The sequence below is a fragment of the Triplophysa rosa genome, linkage group LG17, assembly GCF_024868665.1.
Source record: "Triplophysa rosa linkage group LG17, Trosa_1v2, whole genome shotgun sequence".
Taxonomy (NCBI): domain Eukaryota; kingdom Metazoa; phylum Chordata; class Actinopteri; order Cypriniformes; family Nemacheilidae; genus Triplophysa; species Triplophysa rosa.
In genome coordinates this window covers 19,794,471-19,812,738 of record NC_079906.1, presented here as the reverse complement: position 1 = coordinate 19,812,738, position 18,268 = coordinate 19,794,471, and the positions used below count along the sequence as shown (strand labels likewise).

Sequence of the window (18,268 nt, the reverse complement as noted above, 5' to 3'; positions counted from 1 at the left end):
AGTGAAGGGAAAATCAGAGTAAATTAAGTGAAAATCTGAACTTTGCCAATGATATTTACATAGCCTTTAGCATGCGGGTCACGCTACCAAATCAGCTCGTAAACGAAGCCAATTAAACAAGAAACCTGTTGCTAAACGGGCACGATGTTCCGCACGCTCTCTGAATCACGAAGACGCGGTAACTCGTCTCTGAAACGTCATTCCCAAGATGCCTCGCTGTCTTAGAAGACACACGCCGAGCTTCGACGTCAGCGGAGCCAGTGAGCCGTAGAGTCTCCTGTGGGCAGACGGTAGCATTACCATGCTGATGGTTCTCACAAAACTTCCTGTCCTGAGGTCACATTTAAATGGAAGAGATTTGAGAAGAGGAGTTTGGGTCATGGAGAAGGTTATCTTCATTAATCATGCCAGCGTCCCTTATACCCTCTTCAGCGCCAGTCCCAGATAACATCATTGATTGAGGCCGGTGATTAATTCCCCAGTAAACCAGGTGGAACTCACATTTTTAATTTGTTTCTAATCACTGGCTGGACGGTCACATGGCAACCCAGATGCGTGGAAAAGAATGAAAATCTTCCTGGTCACATGCATTTTCATGCACAGGGTCCTTTGGATTATTCGTTCCCAAACTGGACATCTGTAGAAGTGTATTTTTCAAAATGTGTTCTATTGGAATATGTTGGAATATGTACTTTTGAGACATTCAATATAAAAAAAGTTATATAATTAAAGGGATAGTTCACCCAAAAATGAAAATTGTGGCATCATTTACTCATCGTCTTGACCTTCAAATCTGTATGACTTTCTTTCTTCTGCAGAACACAAAAGAAGCTCTTACGTTTAAACAGCGCCGCACCCATTCACTTCTATTGTATGGACACAAAACCAATGCAAGTGAACGGTTGCCGGTGTTGTATCAAAATCCGACTCCCGTGAGATTACGACTCCCCTGTTTTCCCCTACGACGGTTAGGGTTAGGATTAGGTGTTGGGGCGGGATTTAGATATAGGGACCAATCACAAAGCAGCATCCTAATGAACCAATCAGAAGTAGGGGAGTCGTAATCTCACGGGGAGTCGAATTTCGGTTAACACAATTTTTCCAAATATCTTCTTTTGTGTTCTGCGGGAGAAAGAAAGTCATACAGGTTTGAAATGACAAGAGGGCGAGTAAATGACAGATTTTTCCTTTTTGAGTGAACTATCACTTTAAAATGCCAGAAAACCACGATGGCACTATCAGCCCACCTCAAGATGATCTTGACTTCCCCTTATGCTTTCTGTCGACACCCGTTGTTTTAAATTTTCACCGCCCCACATCTAAACGCGCAATAACTGAAAAGAGGATCAGGAATGCGAGTCAAGCTTCTTTTGTGCTCCTGACAGAAGCATGAACTGTTGATCTGATTACAGGAGGGATTTTAGCACTGAAAATAATGAACGTTTTGTTTGTTTGTGCAGACTCTCTGTGTGACTGCTGTTCCTCGCAAACCAACAGCCAGTCATCCTTGATGTCCTTCTTTTACGACAGGAGGAGAAGTGAAGCGTCTACATTTGCGCTAATATGAAGTCTCCTGCTCTTTAAATTATTCATGAGTTGAGAGAGAAACTGAGCTGACATAGTTTTTTCACTCTTAGAACTCTCCTTAGAGAGAAAGTGGGGTAAATTGGGTTGTTTTAAGAAAAGACAAAGATTTAGTACAATTTGAGGAAAGTTTGATATATGGGGAATTTAGTGCAAATCATGAGGGGTTTCAGTGAAGGAAATGGTCCTGTCGGCATACTTCATAATTACTCTGTGTTCTCTGTTTCAAAACAGCAGGAGAGATTTTAAATGGTTTGAAATGTACATTCTACCTGCTAGCCTTCTTCTGAATCCTCAAAAATGAGGATGCCAAGAACATGCATGACGCTTACCGACAGCAGCGTCACATGATAAACACAAATGTCCATACATTTGTTGCACACACATGAATAAATGCAACTGTAGTAAAATGAATATATAAATCCAAAGTAAGCGTGTGTCCCATTTGCACTTTTCAACCAAAAAATACTTTTTTATTAAACCTTGCACATTGGTACAATCCGCACTATGGCTCTTTTATTTAAAGTCCCATTAATATTCATTCATTGGTCACGCTTTTTGGATCAAGTTTTACATTCTTTGTAACATAAAATGAATGTAATGCAGTCTTAGGCCTGCCAAAAAAGCATTGCACTACCTCTGTCTGTATGTGTAAGTGATGAAGAATTTCCTTTTCATTATGGCAGGCATTCTTATTTTATCCCCCTAAAAATGTACAAAAACAACGTTTTCGTATAAAAAGATGTGCCGATGTGTCAATCCACGTTGAAATGTGCATTTTAACTGGTGTTTACACCACCCAGATCTTTTAATAAATACAGCCCCTCGTGTTACGAATACATATTAGAGCGATGCTGGTGACATTTAGATCCAGTGTGATTATGCGGCGAGGATAAAGAGGCAAAGCCCCACACGAGCGTCAGTTCAGGACGGAAGAGCCACAACACGTCTGCTGCTAATGAGCCAATTATCTCTGCACAGCAACACAGGAAGTCATGACTGTAAAGAGTCACTTTTTATTCATTATTTTTACATGAGCATGATGGCTCTCTGACACTAGAGATGTTTATTAAACACGCCTTTTGCATTACTTTATAGCTTACAGATATAGTATATTAATGTTTTAACTTTCAAAACGTAGCTTCAACCAACCAAGTATATTGAATTAAATAATGCATCTCATTAATTTGTAATGATTGTGACTTACATTATACTTAGTCATGCCGGTGTTCTGTCGATTCATGCGCGTGAGCGTTCTTTGGGGGTTAAGGTTAGGTTTCTTTTGGGAGAGGGGTTATGCTCGTTATTTCGATTTTCCTACCTCATATTTGGTAATAATGTCTGGAACGACGCTCGGAGTCGGAAATATGAGGCGTGAACTCGGGCCAATCTTTTTTTCTTTAACTCGGGCCAAACTATCAACTCCGACCTCAGGGACACGCGTCATTTGACGTCACGTCCAAGATGCTTTCAATGAGATTAGCGCGGAGCTAATTTACCTTATTTTAAACGTAAAAAAAAGAAACTGTGTATTTTTATGAGAGCTTTAGTACTAAATTTCAACAATAAATACGCGGCATCATTCCTATGTTTTGTATTGGAGGGTAGCACGATTCGACAGAACTGGCTCTGTTTAAAACATCCCACTTTATGATTGTATGACAGTGACATCTAGTGGCTAACGTCGATATAATTTTTTTTCAAATACGCTGTCATTTACGGGCCAGTACCTGACGCCTGTAGGAATTTATTTTTGTCTTTCACAGTTATAGCCTTCCCATAATTGAGAGGTTCAATGGCCATAAAAACGGGAGAGTGATGAATATTCCCCTGAGGGAATATGCAGGAGACAGTATTCCCAGAATCTCCGCTGCATTTAATTTTGCGATGGCTCGCTATAACCTTTACTATACAATCCATCACATTGGCATTACTGCTCTGATGTACTTGGAGTATATGCCACCTACTTCCAATTCAACCAGGCTGTATACCAGTCATGCAGCTGGCCAGTATAATGCCCTAAGACGAGGCATGGGCCAAATATATGCTTTTTTGTATGCAAAACATACATTGTACAATTAAGCAATGTCAAAAATGTATAGCTTTCGTTACACATTTACATAACTAGGACTTAAATGTTCTAAAACCACATGTGAAATTCATGTAGGCCTAGCTTTTCTATAAGGGTCATACTGATAAAAATGTACACCTTGAATGCAGTCTTACATAAAAAATGCTGTAGTATTATTTTGTATTTATTATTATAGTAAACCTGTAGCAAATTGTTTTATACTTTAGTAAATGGTTTGTATATAACAGTGCTCTGTAGTATTAACTATAGTACATTTATTAACTGTGGCAAATACTGCAGTATATTTTAATATTCACTATGGTAAGGTTCATAACACGAGCATCTAGGAATTTTACTACTGTTCACTATAGTGAGAGGTATGTTTTTTATGTGTGCTGTAAGTGGAAAAAAGATAATAAAAGAGATACATAAGTTTTTAAGTGGTCAAAAGTGTCCCACATCACCCAAATGGTGAGCAGCAGCAGCGTGTCAATCAAGCAAAGTGGGCGTGCGCGGGGGATAATGCTGTAAGTGGAAAAAAAGATAATAAAAGAGATACATAAGTTTTTAAGTGGTCAAAAGTGTCCCACATCACCCAAATGGTGAGCAGCAGCAGCGTGTCAATCAAGCAAAGTGGGCGTGCGCGGGGGATAATGACGTCATCAAACATATCGAAACGCGTTCGACTGCGGCCAACATGTTACAAAGTTTCAATGGCTCGTGATTTCGCGCGTCGATGCCACGGCCGTTCGGCGCAAAACGAAACAGGGTAGACAGCTTGTTTATTTTCATTTTGGCGTGAGACAAATTCGTTCCTACGCAGTGACCTTTCGGAGATCGCATGCAGAATATCGCGTAGGAGTCGTTTTGAGCGCGGTGAAGATTTGCTCGCTGCCTGTTTCCTTCATCGCTCAATGGAGTCACGGGTCGGGTTCAGTCGTGAGGAGATCAACAGCACGATCTGGGAAGTTCCGGACAAGTACGTTTGCCTGAAGCAGATCGGAACCGGGGCGTATGGCAGTGTGTGGTGAGTTCCTCGTGGTGTTGTTGCGCTTCCTGATAGACGCTTGCAAACTACCTATCAACAGGTTACCACATGAAGCAGGACTCGGTGAAATGAAATGATATGGTCCTTGAAATGGTGCTGGGCAAGGCAGTGCGTAATTCTTGTGTTATGTAGGTTTTATCCTGGATGTACATGTCGTGCTGATATAATCTGGTTTGCTTCTTGGTTTTGCATCCATTGCCTTGTTTCTATGTCATTTGTGAATTGATCTTGGTTGTGGTTTTGTAATGCAAGTACGTATGTGTGGGATCATTGTTAAGATTTTGTAACGTCTTAGTGTTGCATAGAGATGCATTAATATAACAAATAGGCAATAATTATTTTATGGTAGCATATATATTACTGTAATGGTGGCCATTGATGTTTGTGTAAACAGAATTAAGGTTAAGTGAAATCGTATGCATGTATACAGGCTACAGTACCGTAGAAAAGAGGCAAATGTTTGGTTGTTGTGAAACCTGTTGCAGGATATAATTCAGTTTGAAATGGTTTAAATATTGATATTACCTTATTAACCTATGGCCGGCCATATAAAAAGCCTGATAAGACTACTAAAATAAATGCGCCTGATGGCTGATCACCACTGTGTAATCATAGTTTTTTTTGTTTGTCTAGGCAGGTGTATGTATTGTAGCCTATAGTATTCATCAAAAGACAGTCAAGTTATTACTAAAGGGATTTTTCTTTTATAGATGCCACATAAACCTTAACAACAACAAAACACTGTCAAAAGAAGAAGCTGTAAAACCACAAGTTCTGACAACTTAGTTTTTTGCAAAATGTGATTTAATGGAAGTTTAAACTATATCGTCATCTAATACATTGTTTTAGTCTTGCCAGTTCCTGAATCATCGGACATTGAACTTACAATCTGAGTCTATAATGTTTTGATTGCTTTTGTGATTGTTGGAATGTTATGGTTATTGTTCTTCCTGTTTCAGTTCAGCTATCAATAACAAAAGCAAAGAGATGGTGGCCATCAAGAAGTTGCACCGGCCTTTTCAGTCGGAGATCTTTGCGAAGAGGGCCTATCGTGAGCTGAGGCTCCTCAAGCACATGAAACACGAAAATGTGAGCATCACCTATACCTGTCGTACATTGAGGTTGTGTTTCCATAGTTTACTGCTGGTTTCCAGTACAAGTACAAGAAGTTTGAGAGTATAGAGCTAAATGCCCATAAGGGCTTAAATGAGATCACGCTCATGTTTATCATTGAGTTTGATTTACAGGTAAATATCAAAGATGTAGCTTTGAGTTTGTGCACGGAACAGGATGCTTGTTTCCAAATTATTATTTATATCATTATGACACTATTTTTATTGTGCTGGAAAAGACTGACTCGTTTCCTTTGTTTTTGCAATATTAAATGTTGCCATCCAACCCAGGTGATAGGACTGCTAGACGTCTTTACTCCCGCCTCCAGACTGGATGAGTTCCAAGACTTGTAAGTCTCGTCTAAAATCTTTCAAATCTATGTAGCCGTATGCCTCTTTTTGTAAAGGATTATTAGTTCATCTAAAAGTCAATGTTATGCCATTGTTTTTTTGTGTTTTTTTACATCTGTCAGGCTCCAAAAAAAAGACATAGCGGTATAAAAGTCCATATAACTTAAGCTCCATATTCCTAGTTTGTTTTTTTTACAATCGTTTGACTCATAATCTTCCCTTTGCGTCAACATGCCCAACACATCATGCTAGTTCAAATATGTAAAATGGAGGACGAGATTTTCAAACAGCAGCATGACTTGGAAATGTTATGGAGTGGACTACTTTTCTGGATGCTTTTGACATTTATGGGTTATGACGGACAAAATAACTATGAGTTGTAAAATAACGAAGTTAAACTGTTGCTTTAAGAAAGTCAACTCTGTCCCTCTTATTTTTTAGCTACCTGGTGATGCCATACATGTTCACAGATCTCTCCAAAGTCAAAGGTCTCCTGACAGAAGATCGCGTACAGTTCCTGGTCTATCAGATGCTCTGCGGACTTAAGGTCAACCTGAAAAAATATCTCGCAGCGAGACGAAATAATTGTGTTTGTTTTTAAAGCAAAAATACTGTTTGATGTGACAGTCACAGGCAATTTAAACACATTTGATGTTTTTAGACAAACAAGATTTCGTTGTGTACCAAACACGACAGAAATAGGAACCAAGTGACTTCAAATGTCCAGTTTCTGGCTGAGAAAAATTAAATTATTGCGTCACATTAGGTTAGGACAGCGTGTAAGTCATGTCTTACACTGGACACGGCGCTACACTTCAAAAGATTCGCTTTAAAATCAACATGAAAAATTTGAATCTTTTTTCATGTTACTGGTCTTATTTACATTTAGCAGACGCTTTAATCCAAACCATGATCAGTGTTACCCACAGGACTTTGTGGAAGTGTGGTGCAGGATGACGTCACGTGCTAATTAACATATTCGTGACCTCATTGTGTCTTATTTGTGTTGAGACTTAAGATCCGTTTCGCGAATCCAGGTAGATCCACAGTCATCCCGTTGTTCCACACTGGAATGATATGTCCACATTTCACAAACCAGTCAGTTCCTGTTGGACAAAACTGCTTTCCTGTTTCATTCAGAATGAATTGTGAATACTGTTTCATGTTGACTTTAAGGAAAAAAACATTTGGCCTCTTCAAATCACATCTGGTATTTACTAGGTCAGAACAGAAATGGGTCGATGAAAGGAAATGCAGTTGTAGTGCACGAAATACAAACTGCGAACAGATTTGATAATACTGTCAACGCAATTTGTCCTATTAGTATAATCAAGTCTAAAAACATAGCAATGTAAAGAGTGATAAATACTGATTTGTTCTCCCTGTTTCTTTTCATTCCACAGTACATTCATGGTGCTGGCATCATTCACAGAGTAAGTGAGACTGGCAGTGAATAAACAGCATCTGCTCATAATTATCATTTCCACACAGAGCTGAATTAAAGACACATGGCATCTCTTGGGATCTCTGTAGTTCTTAGCTGGGAAGCATGAATGCCCTCCTTTGGGAGGCTTTCATCTCTGTGAATTACATCTAGTTACAGCTAATATGTGTTGATTGGTGAACTATCAACAGCGATTACCTACTCATCTTATAAGATGAGAGTGCAGTCATTCCACTCAGCTAACAACAATACATATGTAATCGACTTTAAGTGTCATTTCTGTGCCTCTAGCATCGCAAAATAATGATTTCCTGAACAGTCCCGCCTGTCTGCCATTGTTTGACAAACAGATAGTCCCTCTTCAAACGTATCCCATTGGCTAAACCAGTGTTGGTGTGTTGGGTCGGTAAGGATACTTTGAAAACGGTTGCCCTTTTCACACAAAATACTGATGAATTACCAAAATGACTTTTCCGGTAAATTGACAATTGTGCTATTCACACAAGCAATGGTGTTGCGTCGTTTTACCTATGAGATTCCATTCATACATACAGTATCTCACAGAAGTGAGTACACCACTCACATTTTAATAAATATTTTATTATATCTTTTCATGTGACAACACTGAAGAAATGACACTTTGCTACAATGTAAAGTAGTGAGTGTACAGCTTGTATAACAGTGTAAATTTGCTGTCCCCTCAAAATAACTCAACACACAGCCATTAATGTCTAAACCGCTGGCAACAAAAGTGAGTACACTGAGTACAGTGAAAATGTCCAAATTGGGCCCAAAGTGTCAATATTTTGTGAGGACAACATTATTTTTCAGCACTGCCATAACCATCTTGTGCATGGAGTTCACCAGAGCTTCACAGGTTGCCAATGGAGTACTCTTCCATGACGACATCACAGAGCTGGTGGATGTTAGAGACCTTGCGCTCCTCCACCTTCCATTTGAGGATGCCCCACAGATGCTCAGTAGGGTTTAGGTCTTCACCTTTACCATCCGCTTCTTTAGCAAGGCAGTGGTCGTCTTGGAGGTGTGTTTGGAGTCGTTATCATGTTGGAAAACAGCCCTGCGGCCCAGTCTCCGAAGGGAGGGGATCATGCTCTGCTTCAGTAGGTCACAGTACATGTTGGCATTCATGGTTCCCTCAATGAACTGTAGCTCCCCAGTGCCGGAAGCACTCATGTACTGTAGGCAAGACACACTTGTCTTTGTACTCTTCACCTGGTTGCCGCCACGCACGCTTGACACCAACTGAACCAAATAAGTTTATATTGGTCTCATTAGACCACAGGACATGGTTCCAGTAATCCATGTCCTTAGTCTGCTTGTCTTCAGCAAACTGTTTGCAGGCTTTCTTGTGCATCATCTTTAGAAGAGGCTTCCTTCTGGGACGACAGCCATGCAAACTAATTTGATGCAGTGTGCGGCGTACGGTCTGAGCCCTCACAGGCTGACCCCCACCCCTTCAACCTCTGCAGCAATGCTGGCAGCACTCATACATCTATTTCCCAAAGACAACCTCTGGATATGACACTGAGCACATGCACTCAACTTTGGTCGACCATGGCGAGGCCTGTTCTGAGTAAACCGCTGTATGGTCTTGGCCACCGTGCTGCAGCTCAGTTTCAGGGTCTTGGCAATCTTCTTATAGCCTAGACCATCTTTATGTAGAGCAACAATTCTTTTTTTCTTTGCCATGAGGTGCCATGTTGAACTTGTGACCAGTATGAGAGAGTGAGAGCGATAACACCAAATTTAACACACCTGCTCCCCATTCACACCTAAGACCTTGTAACACTTGACACCGGGGAGGGAAAATGGCTAATTGGGCCCAATTTGGACATTTTCACTTAGGGGTGTACTCACTTTTGTTGCCAGCGGTTTAGACATTAAAGTGGTGATATGACACGGCTAAAACTAATATTATGGTTTGCCTTAGATGTAATGCAATGTGTATAGATGATTTAAGGTTCAAAAACGCTGTATTTTCCTCATACCATGCATGTTTGTATCTCGTCTTTGCCCCGCCTCTCTGGAACGCGCAGATTTTTTTACAAAGCTCATCGCTTTGAAAAGCGAGGTGTGCTATGATTGGCCAGTTAACCAGTGCATAGTGATTGGTCTAATACTGCAAGTGTGTGATGGAAATGTAACGCCTCTTACCATATTTGGAACATCAGGTTCCAAAGCAATTGTACTGACTTGTGTATACATTTGGGCGGTCTTAGTCAACTCATACCACAAACTGACGTAGATTTGTGGGGGTGTGGTTACACGAGGCGTTTCAGGCAGGTCTGGGTGAGCATTCGCTTTTAGATAGAATGCATCTTTTGTTCCGACACTTTCATTTTTGCAATTTTACGTGTCTAATACATGCATGGGCAACATATAACACACCAAAGACGTGTAAAAACACATGTTCGCGCCATATGACCCCTTTAATGGCTGTGTGTTGAGTTATTTTGAGGGGACAGCAAATTTACACTGTTGTACTCACTACTTTATATTGTAGCGAAGTGTCATTTCTTCAGTGTTGTCACATGAAAAATGTGAGGTGTGTACTCACTTCTGTGAGATACTGTGAGTACCAAAATATCGGTCAATTTTGTGATGGCATTAAGTGGAAGTTTCCTCTAAATGGCCCCGCTTTTTTTCAGAAACATGAAAAGTACGTAATGTATATTATTGTTGATGTTTTCATTTTGAGCGAACGTTGACGTTCATGCATTGCTTTTGACCCAGCACTAGATGGCTTCAGACTAATATAAACAAAACTGTGTGGTGTAAGCATGTCATCAAAATGACCTCGTACATGCCAGTAACGGTAATCCTATTCTCTGGTCACACATAGCGTCATACCGGTAATTTACTAGTAATATTATGGCTTCTTCTCATATTTATTGATGTTACAAATTTTAATTTTGTTATAACTCACTTGTAGTTTGCATAGTAAACTGAAATGGATAGCATAGAAAAAAGTATTAAAAACTCAAGAATAAAAATTATTTTATTGTTTATTCATTCTCATGCCATTCCGAATGACGCTCTTTATTCTGCAGAAGAATAAAACGTCATGTTTGCACCCCTGAAAAGCATTGCTGAATGGGACAAATGCAAAGTGTCGTTTCGGATAAAGAGAAAATGGCGTTGATATTTATTATTCAGTTCACCCGTTTGATCGAAACGGCTGTTATGAGAGACAGTTGCCAGTTCCCCTTTCGAAATTCCACTTCTAGAGCTTGATATTCGTCCGAAGTTTGTCGCAGAAGCTGTAGTTTACAAATTATATTTAATAATTATTTTAGACACCGATCAATTCGCTTCATAATACATTAATATGTCTTTTGTATTGCTTGTATCTGCTTAGTGAACTTTCTTTTTTATGAAAGCTCTTAATAACTTTTTTTCTTTTTGAGCTCTTATAACTCGCATCAATCAGGTCCTGCACTTTATCTCTCTTTATAACTCTTTTAACATCAGTCCCGCACTTTATTTTCTCAATCCTGCATGTTTTAAAACCAAAATGTCAGACACGCAAGCGCCTTGCTTCCGATGGACACATCCTTTGTATTAGGAAAGACTTAGGAAGGTGCACCTCTCAGAAAACGTCGAAAAATAAAGATCATTTTAGATGTTTAATTACGACTTGGAGCATTGGGATTGCGAGACGAGGGCAATGTATTTATTTTTGATAAAAATCTCAAATTCGACCAAAATCCATATTTTTCCTGTAGCTCAAAATGATTGTCATGTGATTAGCTGCTGCTCCATAGGTGTCATGTGGTGCACTTGAAAAACTTGTGCAGGCCAAAAGACAAAAGAAAATGACAATTCCACCCCCCATCCCCCCGACGTATGGCTGTCACCTTTTTCACCTCTTCCGAGTTTGCAGGTCTGTTTTGGAGAGACAGTCGAAATGTCAAGTTGTTTCTTGCACCCAGCGGTATGTCTTAAATAGGAGGTGCCACATTGACATGTCCTCAAAATAATATACGGTAGTCAAGGACTAGAACTGTTTTCAATCATTGTTTCGCATGTGCCCTTTAACTACAGCTGTGTTATATGTAGAAGTGTATTAACATCAGTAAGTTCAAGTCTTTTAGACTGCTTTTATATATGATGTCATGAGGCCGTGGTTTCCTGTTTGGCGAGACATTGCCTGTACATGCTCAAACCCGTTTACAGCTGCACTGCACACTTTGAATGTGAAAAGTGCAGCTCGAGCCACTCAAAATAAAGTTTTGATCATGTGAAGAGTTAAACCTTTATGTATTGCAGGACCTCAAACCAGGAAATCTGGCCGTTAACCAAGATTGTGAGCTGAAGGTTGGTGCCATCATTCTTTGTCCATAAAAGAGAGAAGAGTGACCTGCTGACAGTTTGCAGTAACTTTCTTTGGTCTCGCTGCAGATCTTGGATTTTGGCCTGGCACGTCACACAGAAGCAGAGATGACGGGTTACGTCGTGACACGCTGGTACCGGGCCCCTGAGGTCATTCTGAACTGGATGCACTACACGCAGACAGGCAAGACATTTACACTGACACGCCGTTTTAAACTACTGCCAATGGCAAGAGTCTTGTATTCTAGATATTTGTTTATGTAAATATGAATAATTCTAGATTGAGTCATCTGAATGTTATTTTTTTCTGAATGAGATTAGATCAATAGAATTAATGCCGTAGCAGTGGTTCTCAAGCTGGGGGCCCCCAAGATGGATCCAGGGGGGCCACAGATTTTGTGGTCATAAATCATAAATTTTATGCAATGAAACATCAGAAAAATAAGACCTCCAACCAGAAGTATTCATGTTCCAGCATGGTATAACAGAATTTGTTTTTGGTTTCATTAAAATTCTAAGTTTAAGATTCGAGGTCTTTATTTGGGGGGGCCGCAAAGCGATGAAAAAGTTTGAGAACCACTGGCGTAGGGTGTATTTTAGACGTATCATCAGTGTTTGTTATAATTTATGCTTAATACTTAATGAGATAATAATAACTGCTGTTACTGTTATTAAAATTAGCATTTTAATTTATAAAAAATAAAACATTTAAATAAATGGATAAAAGTACTAATTACATGAACACCAATATAACAAAAAAAGAGTTCTTTGAAATATAGCATGTGTATATATATATTTATATGTGTGTGTATATATACAGTGGGTAAATTAAGTATTGAACACGTCACCAGTAAATATATTTCTAAACGTTCTGTTGACATAAAATTATTTGTAATGTAACCCATACATACAAAGACAACAAAACAAATATTTTCAGAAATCAAGTTTTGTGTAATAAAATGGAATGACACAGGGAAAATGTATTGAACACGCTTACTGAAATTTATGTAATACTTCATACAAAAGCCTTTGTTGGTAGTGACAGCTTCAAGACGCCTCCTGTATCTGAGAAACTAGTCGCATGCTCCACAAGTGGTCCTTTGCTTTTGGACAACTCTTCTGATCATTATTTTCACTCCTCTGTCAGAAATCTTGCGAGGAGCATCTGGTCGTGGCCGGTTTATGGTGAAATAATGTTCTTTCCACTTCCGGATTATGGCCCCAACAGTGCTCACTGGAACATTTAGAAGTTTAGAAATCCTTCTGTCATCAGTTTGTTTTGCAACAATAAGGTTGCGAAGGTCTTCTTGAGAGATTTTATTTTTCAGTCAGGGGCAGGATCGCTTTGTAATTACTGATAGATTTCAGCTGGTGTTTTGGCTTTCCATGCCTATTTGCACCTCCCTTTCTTCATGTTTTCAATACTTTTTCCCTGTGTCATTCCATTCCATTATACATTACTTAATTTCTGAAATTATTTAATGTGTTTTTTTTGTTTGTATGGATTACTTGGGTTGTTACCGACACGTGGTGAAAATTACATGTCAACAGAACGTTTAGAAATATATATATACTGAGAAAAATGGTGACGTGTTCAATACTTATTTTACCCACTGTATAACAGGAGTGTGATATTTTTGTCATTTCATTTAAAAAAAAATTTTACTTTTAGTTGAATGTTTTAACAAATGCTTGGCGCCTCTTCCATTATTATTTAATTGCCAGTTGGACTAAATGATTTTTTATTACCAAGATCAATACTAGATTACAGAGTCCAATAGCGCTGCATGAATCTGCTGTTTGTCAAATAGTTTGCATTGTTTTAATGACTGGTGCTTGTAGCAATAATAGCTATGTTTCTATATAATTTGCGAATGTTGCTTTTTCCCTATTTAGTGGATATCTGGTCTGTTGGATGCATCATGGGCGAAATGTTCAATGGAAAAACACTCTTTAAAGGAAAAGACTGTATCCTTCAGCTTCTACTTTGTTTAATGCCCACTTAACTAATATTTTCTAGTCTACATTTAAGAAAGTACACTCACATTTTTTATATATTTTTTTAAAATGTGTATATCTTTGAAGAAATGTATATCTTTTTTTTGTAATTATCATTATTCACTTAACTTGTAGTTGTTTTTTATCTTATGTCTTTAACGTTCGTCATTCAGACATGGATCAGTTGACTCAGATAATGAAAGTGACAGGGACACCTGGTCCAGAATTCATTGGCAAACTCGAAAGCCCAGAGGTAACAGCACAAAAAATAGAAAAACAGTTCAGCGCCTTTATCTTTGTGGTGTGGTTTGTGTGGAACGTCTGAATCCTGATTTAATCTTGACACTTGAGATTTAACCAGAAATTACTAAATGAGAAAAAAAACATTGTGCCTTGAATCTGGGGAAATATTTCGCCTGAATTATTGACATCTTGCATGACAGTGTTCAGCTGTCAGTCTTTATGTTGATCAAAATCAGCACCTTGTTTTACAGGCAAAGAGCTACGTCAGCTCGCTGCCCCTGTACCCACGCAAGGACTTCTCTGCATTGTTTCCTAGAGCTAGTAAAAAAGGTAAGTAATACCCTAATATAACAAAATTACTCCTCTGTCATGTTGTGTCAGCTTACTTGGTTTTCAAGAGGCTTTTTTCATTGTAAAACGTATGATTTATTCTGACCGCAAAGTCTCTGCTTGTCAAAGTGACGTATCATTATTTCTGACAAAATGACAAGATGCTGTGTATTGGCAAGGGAGCAATTTAAGGTGTTTTTTACATTTCACTCAAAACTTCAGGAGTAAAAGTGTCACCAGAAGAGATTACTACATATGTGCTGTGCACAGCAGTCTAGTTTAGTTGTATTTTTCTGCTTGGAATGTAAAAGACATTTTAGAAATGCATAAGATCCACATCATCCTAATCATTAGGTTTTAAGAGTTGTTTTGCTCTGCCAAGCATCTGCTGTGTACTGACAAATGGTAAATAGTTTCTCACTATGAATAATGATATGGGACTACTGGGCAAACATCATGTCACCTTATTAATATTTATAAGCAATGCTGGTTTTATATTGTCCCTCCTATGCACATTTTTATACTTTTCCTATGCTCCTGCAAAAATGTTTAAAATTTCACTCAATCACAATTAATCTTTAAAACATTTAGATTCAGTAATCATTCATTTGAATAATCTCTAGTCCACTAAAAGTGGTCTATCTACAACAAGTTGTACAGACGCTTTCATTTCATTGTATAGACCACTTAGCAAAATGTCAACACTGGTTCAGAAGCACTTCTGGATTTATTCATCAGTAGTAGTTTTTCAATCTTACATAATACATCTTAAAGATATTTGTTTAACATTTAAAATCGTTTATTCATATTTTCTTGGTTGTATTTTGTTCAAACGTTTGTGTAACTGAAACCGGAAGTTCTTCTGGATCAGCATTGAACCAGCTGTGTTTACGTCATCCAAGAGGTCTATAGAAATATCTACAATTTTTGCAACTGGAACAGCGGTTTACAATAAAACTTTCCCAAAATCGTATTTTTTTAATTCAAATGCTAACGTCAGTATTTGCATTAGTGTCATGAATTAATGAAAAACTGTTACTTACAACATTTATTATCCTACATTAATGTTAAAATGTAAATACGCTATTGTTCATTCATGTTGATTCATAATACAAAAACTGATCTGAAATATAAAATAATTGTATTGCTATGTGTAAGAATTAACTAAAAAAACAAAATTACTTCTGCTGTCAAACCATTGCTCAGCTTGCCCCATACTAATACAATATTACTTACTTGCTCACTTAATGCTATTTTAATGCTGTTGCTTTGTGTATGACACCTGTGTCCTCCCTCATCACTACTACATGGTAACTAATCCCAGCGGTAGACCTGCTTGAGAAGATGCTGGTGTTAGATGCAGACACCCGCCTCACTGCTGATGGCGCGTTGGCACACAGCTACTTCGATGGCTTGAGAGACCCAGAGGACTGGCCAGAGCCGACACCATACGACGACAGCTACGACAATGCCACATTGCCTTTAGAAGAATGGAAACGTGAGTCAATGTTTTACAGATTTTACGTGCACAATGATGACCGTGGTCTTTGTTGTATATATTCAGTGGATTAACACGCAATACATTACATGTAATGTGATCGTTCTCTTTGCAGGTTTATCGTTTAAAGAAGTGAGGAGTTTCATTCCGTTCCCAAGAAGGGATTCAAAGAGAAGAAACACGCTCACAATGTCGTAGTGACACTGTGACTAGTGTTAATGAAATACTGTATTACAACGATACAATTTAGGCCTTCAACTATTGGAACTATTTTAGTATTTTGTAAACACCCGACTGCTTTAGGAATATGTAGTATTTATGGGCCTCTGGTGTTAGTGTTTCTGGGTAATATGTTATACCTGTCTCTTGCGTTGCTAATATGCATGGTAACCACACAAGGGTAGTTCACCCCAGAGCCGTTGGGAGAGAGTCGTGACAACGGAAGTTCATATTTATCGCGTGTCACGTGATTCATGGAGCCTTCAGATAGTTCCAGGAAGTTATGTTTTCTCCTTAAATGCTTTATTTCTTTCATTTTTTTATTCATTAAATGACTTGCGTCTTTAAATGTTTTAAAGGTTTGTCACAATTGGTCTGTTTTGCTGTAGCTCCTTGCGTTACTAGTTACTTTCGGCAACTATTGATGGCTCCATGAACTGCCATTGCTGTGAAAAAACTGTTCCATTGGAGTCAACAGAGTTGATGCAACTCTCTCTCTCTGGATGGCTCCGTGTTGCCCAAAAATGAAAATTCTGTCATCATTTACCCTTGTTGCTTGATGACTTGTAGGCGATACATATCTTCTGAGGCCAAATGATGAGATGTAGATTATATGCTTTGTGTGAGGACGGGATTTCCCCAAAAAGTGTAAACACTGCCTCTGTTGCGCTTTAAAGGCAGAGCTGAACATTATGGATCCCGTCTAACATTACAAGAGACGTGCTTGATATTAAAATAAGATTTTAAAAGTGCAGTAGGTTCTAATGTGCTATCTATCTGCGTGCATGCTCTGTGACGAGTGCTTGTGATAACTCAAGTACCTGCCTCAATGGCCAAAAGCACTTCAATCACTAAATCAGAATGCATCTCTTATTCATGTAAACACGGTAAATGTAAAAAACAGGAAAATTTGGATACATGTCCAAATATTGTACGACAGAGATGGCAATAGAGCTGAAAGATACAAATTGCAGATTTAATGTTAAACAAAAAAAGATCAAAAATCCATTCGCCGTTTTTGGCCAATGCACTGGTCAATAAACCAAAACATTAAAGAGATACTTCACCCAAAAATGAAAATTCTGTCATCATTTACTCACCTTCGAGTTGTTCCAAATCTGTATAATTGAAAGATATGTGGAAGAATGCTTGTAACCAGACCGATTGTATGGGGGGGCAAAATCTGTCCGGTATACAGATTTCGAACAACTCGAAGGTGAGTAAATGATGACAGAATTTTCATTTTTGGGTGAAGTATCCCTTTAAACTTCAATCCCTAACACAATACACTTTTCAAATATAACTTTCTTTTCAGTCTGTTCCTCACATAAAGATGAATATGAATTGGCTCATACAGTAGGCCTATATAACATGGTGCTTTTTGTACTTTTGGAGTGTGTCAGAGTACTTTCATTGTACGGAAAAGAGTAGAGTGAATATTATGATTTTAATTTGTGTTACACAAAAAAGTGGGTGAACTATTCCCTATACTGTCAGGTGTCAATAATAGATAGCTATATACAGATAGAGGTACAATAAATGGTTGACTAAATATATCAGTCAAACTCTGAGGTTCAGTATTCTGAAATGTTTACCTACCTAGTCTTGTTTAGCGTCTTTGAAAGGTGAGACAGGATGTTTTACTTGGATGTAAATGTGAATTAATTGATTGGCCACAACAAATGGCACTTTAGAGCCGAGGGCACATTAAGGTTTTAGTAGCATGATGGTGTTAGATGTAGAGGCCCATTCAAATCTGTTTTTCTAAAGAAACTGACTTCATTTGCATTATTACAATGTTTGGGATGGATGTTAACTGACATTTTATGACTTAAGTGCTGTGCTGTGCTTTTCATTGCCATGTTATTTCAAGTATGTAACCAAGAGTTCTGGATTGAGGGACCCAAATGTAACGATTTAAGAATACATTATTAAAAAAACACATTAGTCTTGTTTGTCTTCTGAGTGATACTGTAATGCATTTAACACACATGATTAACAAAATGTGATGTTCTCG

The 18,268-nt window shown here is 38.4% G+C and overlaps 1 protein-coding gene across 3 annotated transcripts; it reads left to right on the top strand.

Annotated features, from left to right (window-relative positions):
* The first annotated feature begins 4,302 nt into the window (after positions 1–4,302).
* Positions 4,303–18,203, top strand: mapk13 (mitogen-activated protein kinase 13). Of its 3 annotated transcripts, none has more exons than XM_057355953.1 (12): positions 4,303–4,682; positions 5,668–5,792; positions 6,107–6,165; positions 6,608–6,713; positions 7,570–7,599; positions 11,901–11,948; positions 12,033–12,147; positions 13,860–13,931; positions 14,135–14,214; positions 14,456–14,534; positions 15,859–16,032; positions 16,148–18,203. In XM_057355953.1, exons 1-12 carry the CDS (start codon positions 4,670–4,672, stop codon positions 16,228–16,230), a joined length of 984 nt encoding a protein of 327 aa, XP_057211936.1. In that variant the 5' UTR covers positions 4,303–4,669; the 3' UTR covers positions 16,231–18,203. The 3 variants fall into 3 exon arrangements, with proteins under 3 accessions (XP_057211936.1, XP_057211934.1, XP_057211935.1); XM_057355951.1 differs by having other exon boundaries at positions 4,307–4,682; positions 5,663–5,792; XM_057355952.1 differs by lacking the exon at positions 4,303–4,682 and adding an exon at positions 4,715–4,831 and having other exon boundaries at positions 5,663–5,792.
* Positions 18,204–18,268: the final 65 nt, after the last annotated feature.

What these genes read in the sequence shown, in the direction of transcription:
- mapk13 (XM_057355951.1), top strand. Translation starts at nt 4,570, where the DNA reads ATGGAGTCACGGGTCGGGTTCAGTCGTGAGGAGATCAACAGCACGATC. An exon ending in GATGCACTACACGCAGACAG is followed by an intron (nt 12,148 to 13,859) that starts GCAAGACATTTA and finishes TTCCCTATTTAG; the next exon opens with TGGATATCTGGTCTGTTGGA. An exon ending in ACTCTTTAAAGGAAAAGACT is followed by an intron (nt 13,932 to 14,134) that starts GTATCCTTCAGC and finishes TTCGTCATTCAG; the next exon opens with ACATGGATCAGTTGACTCAG.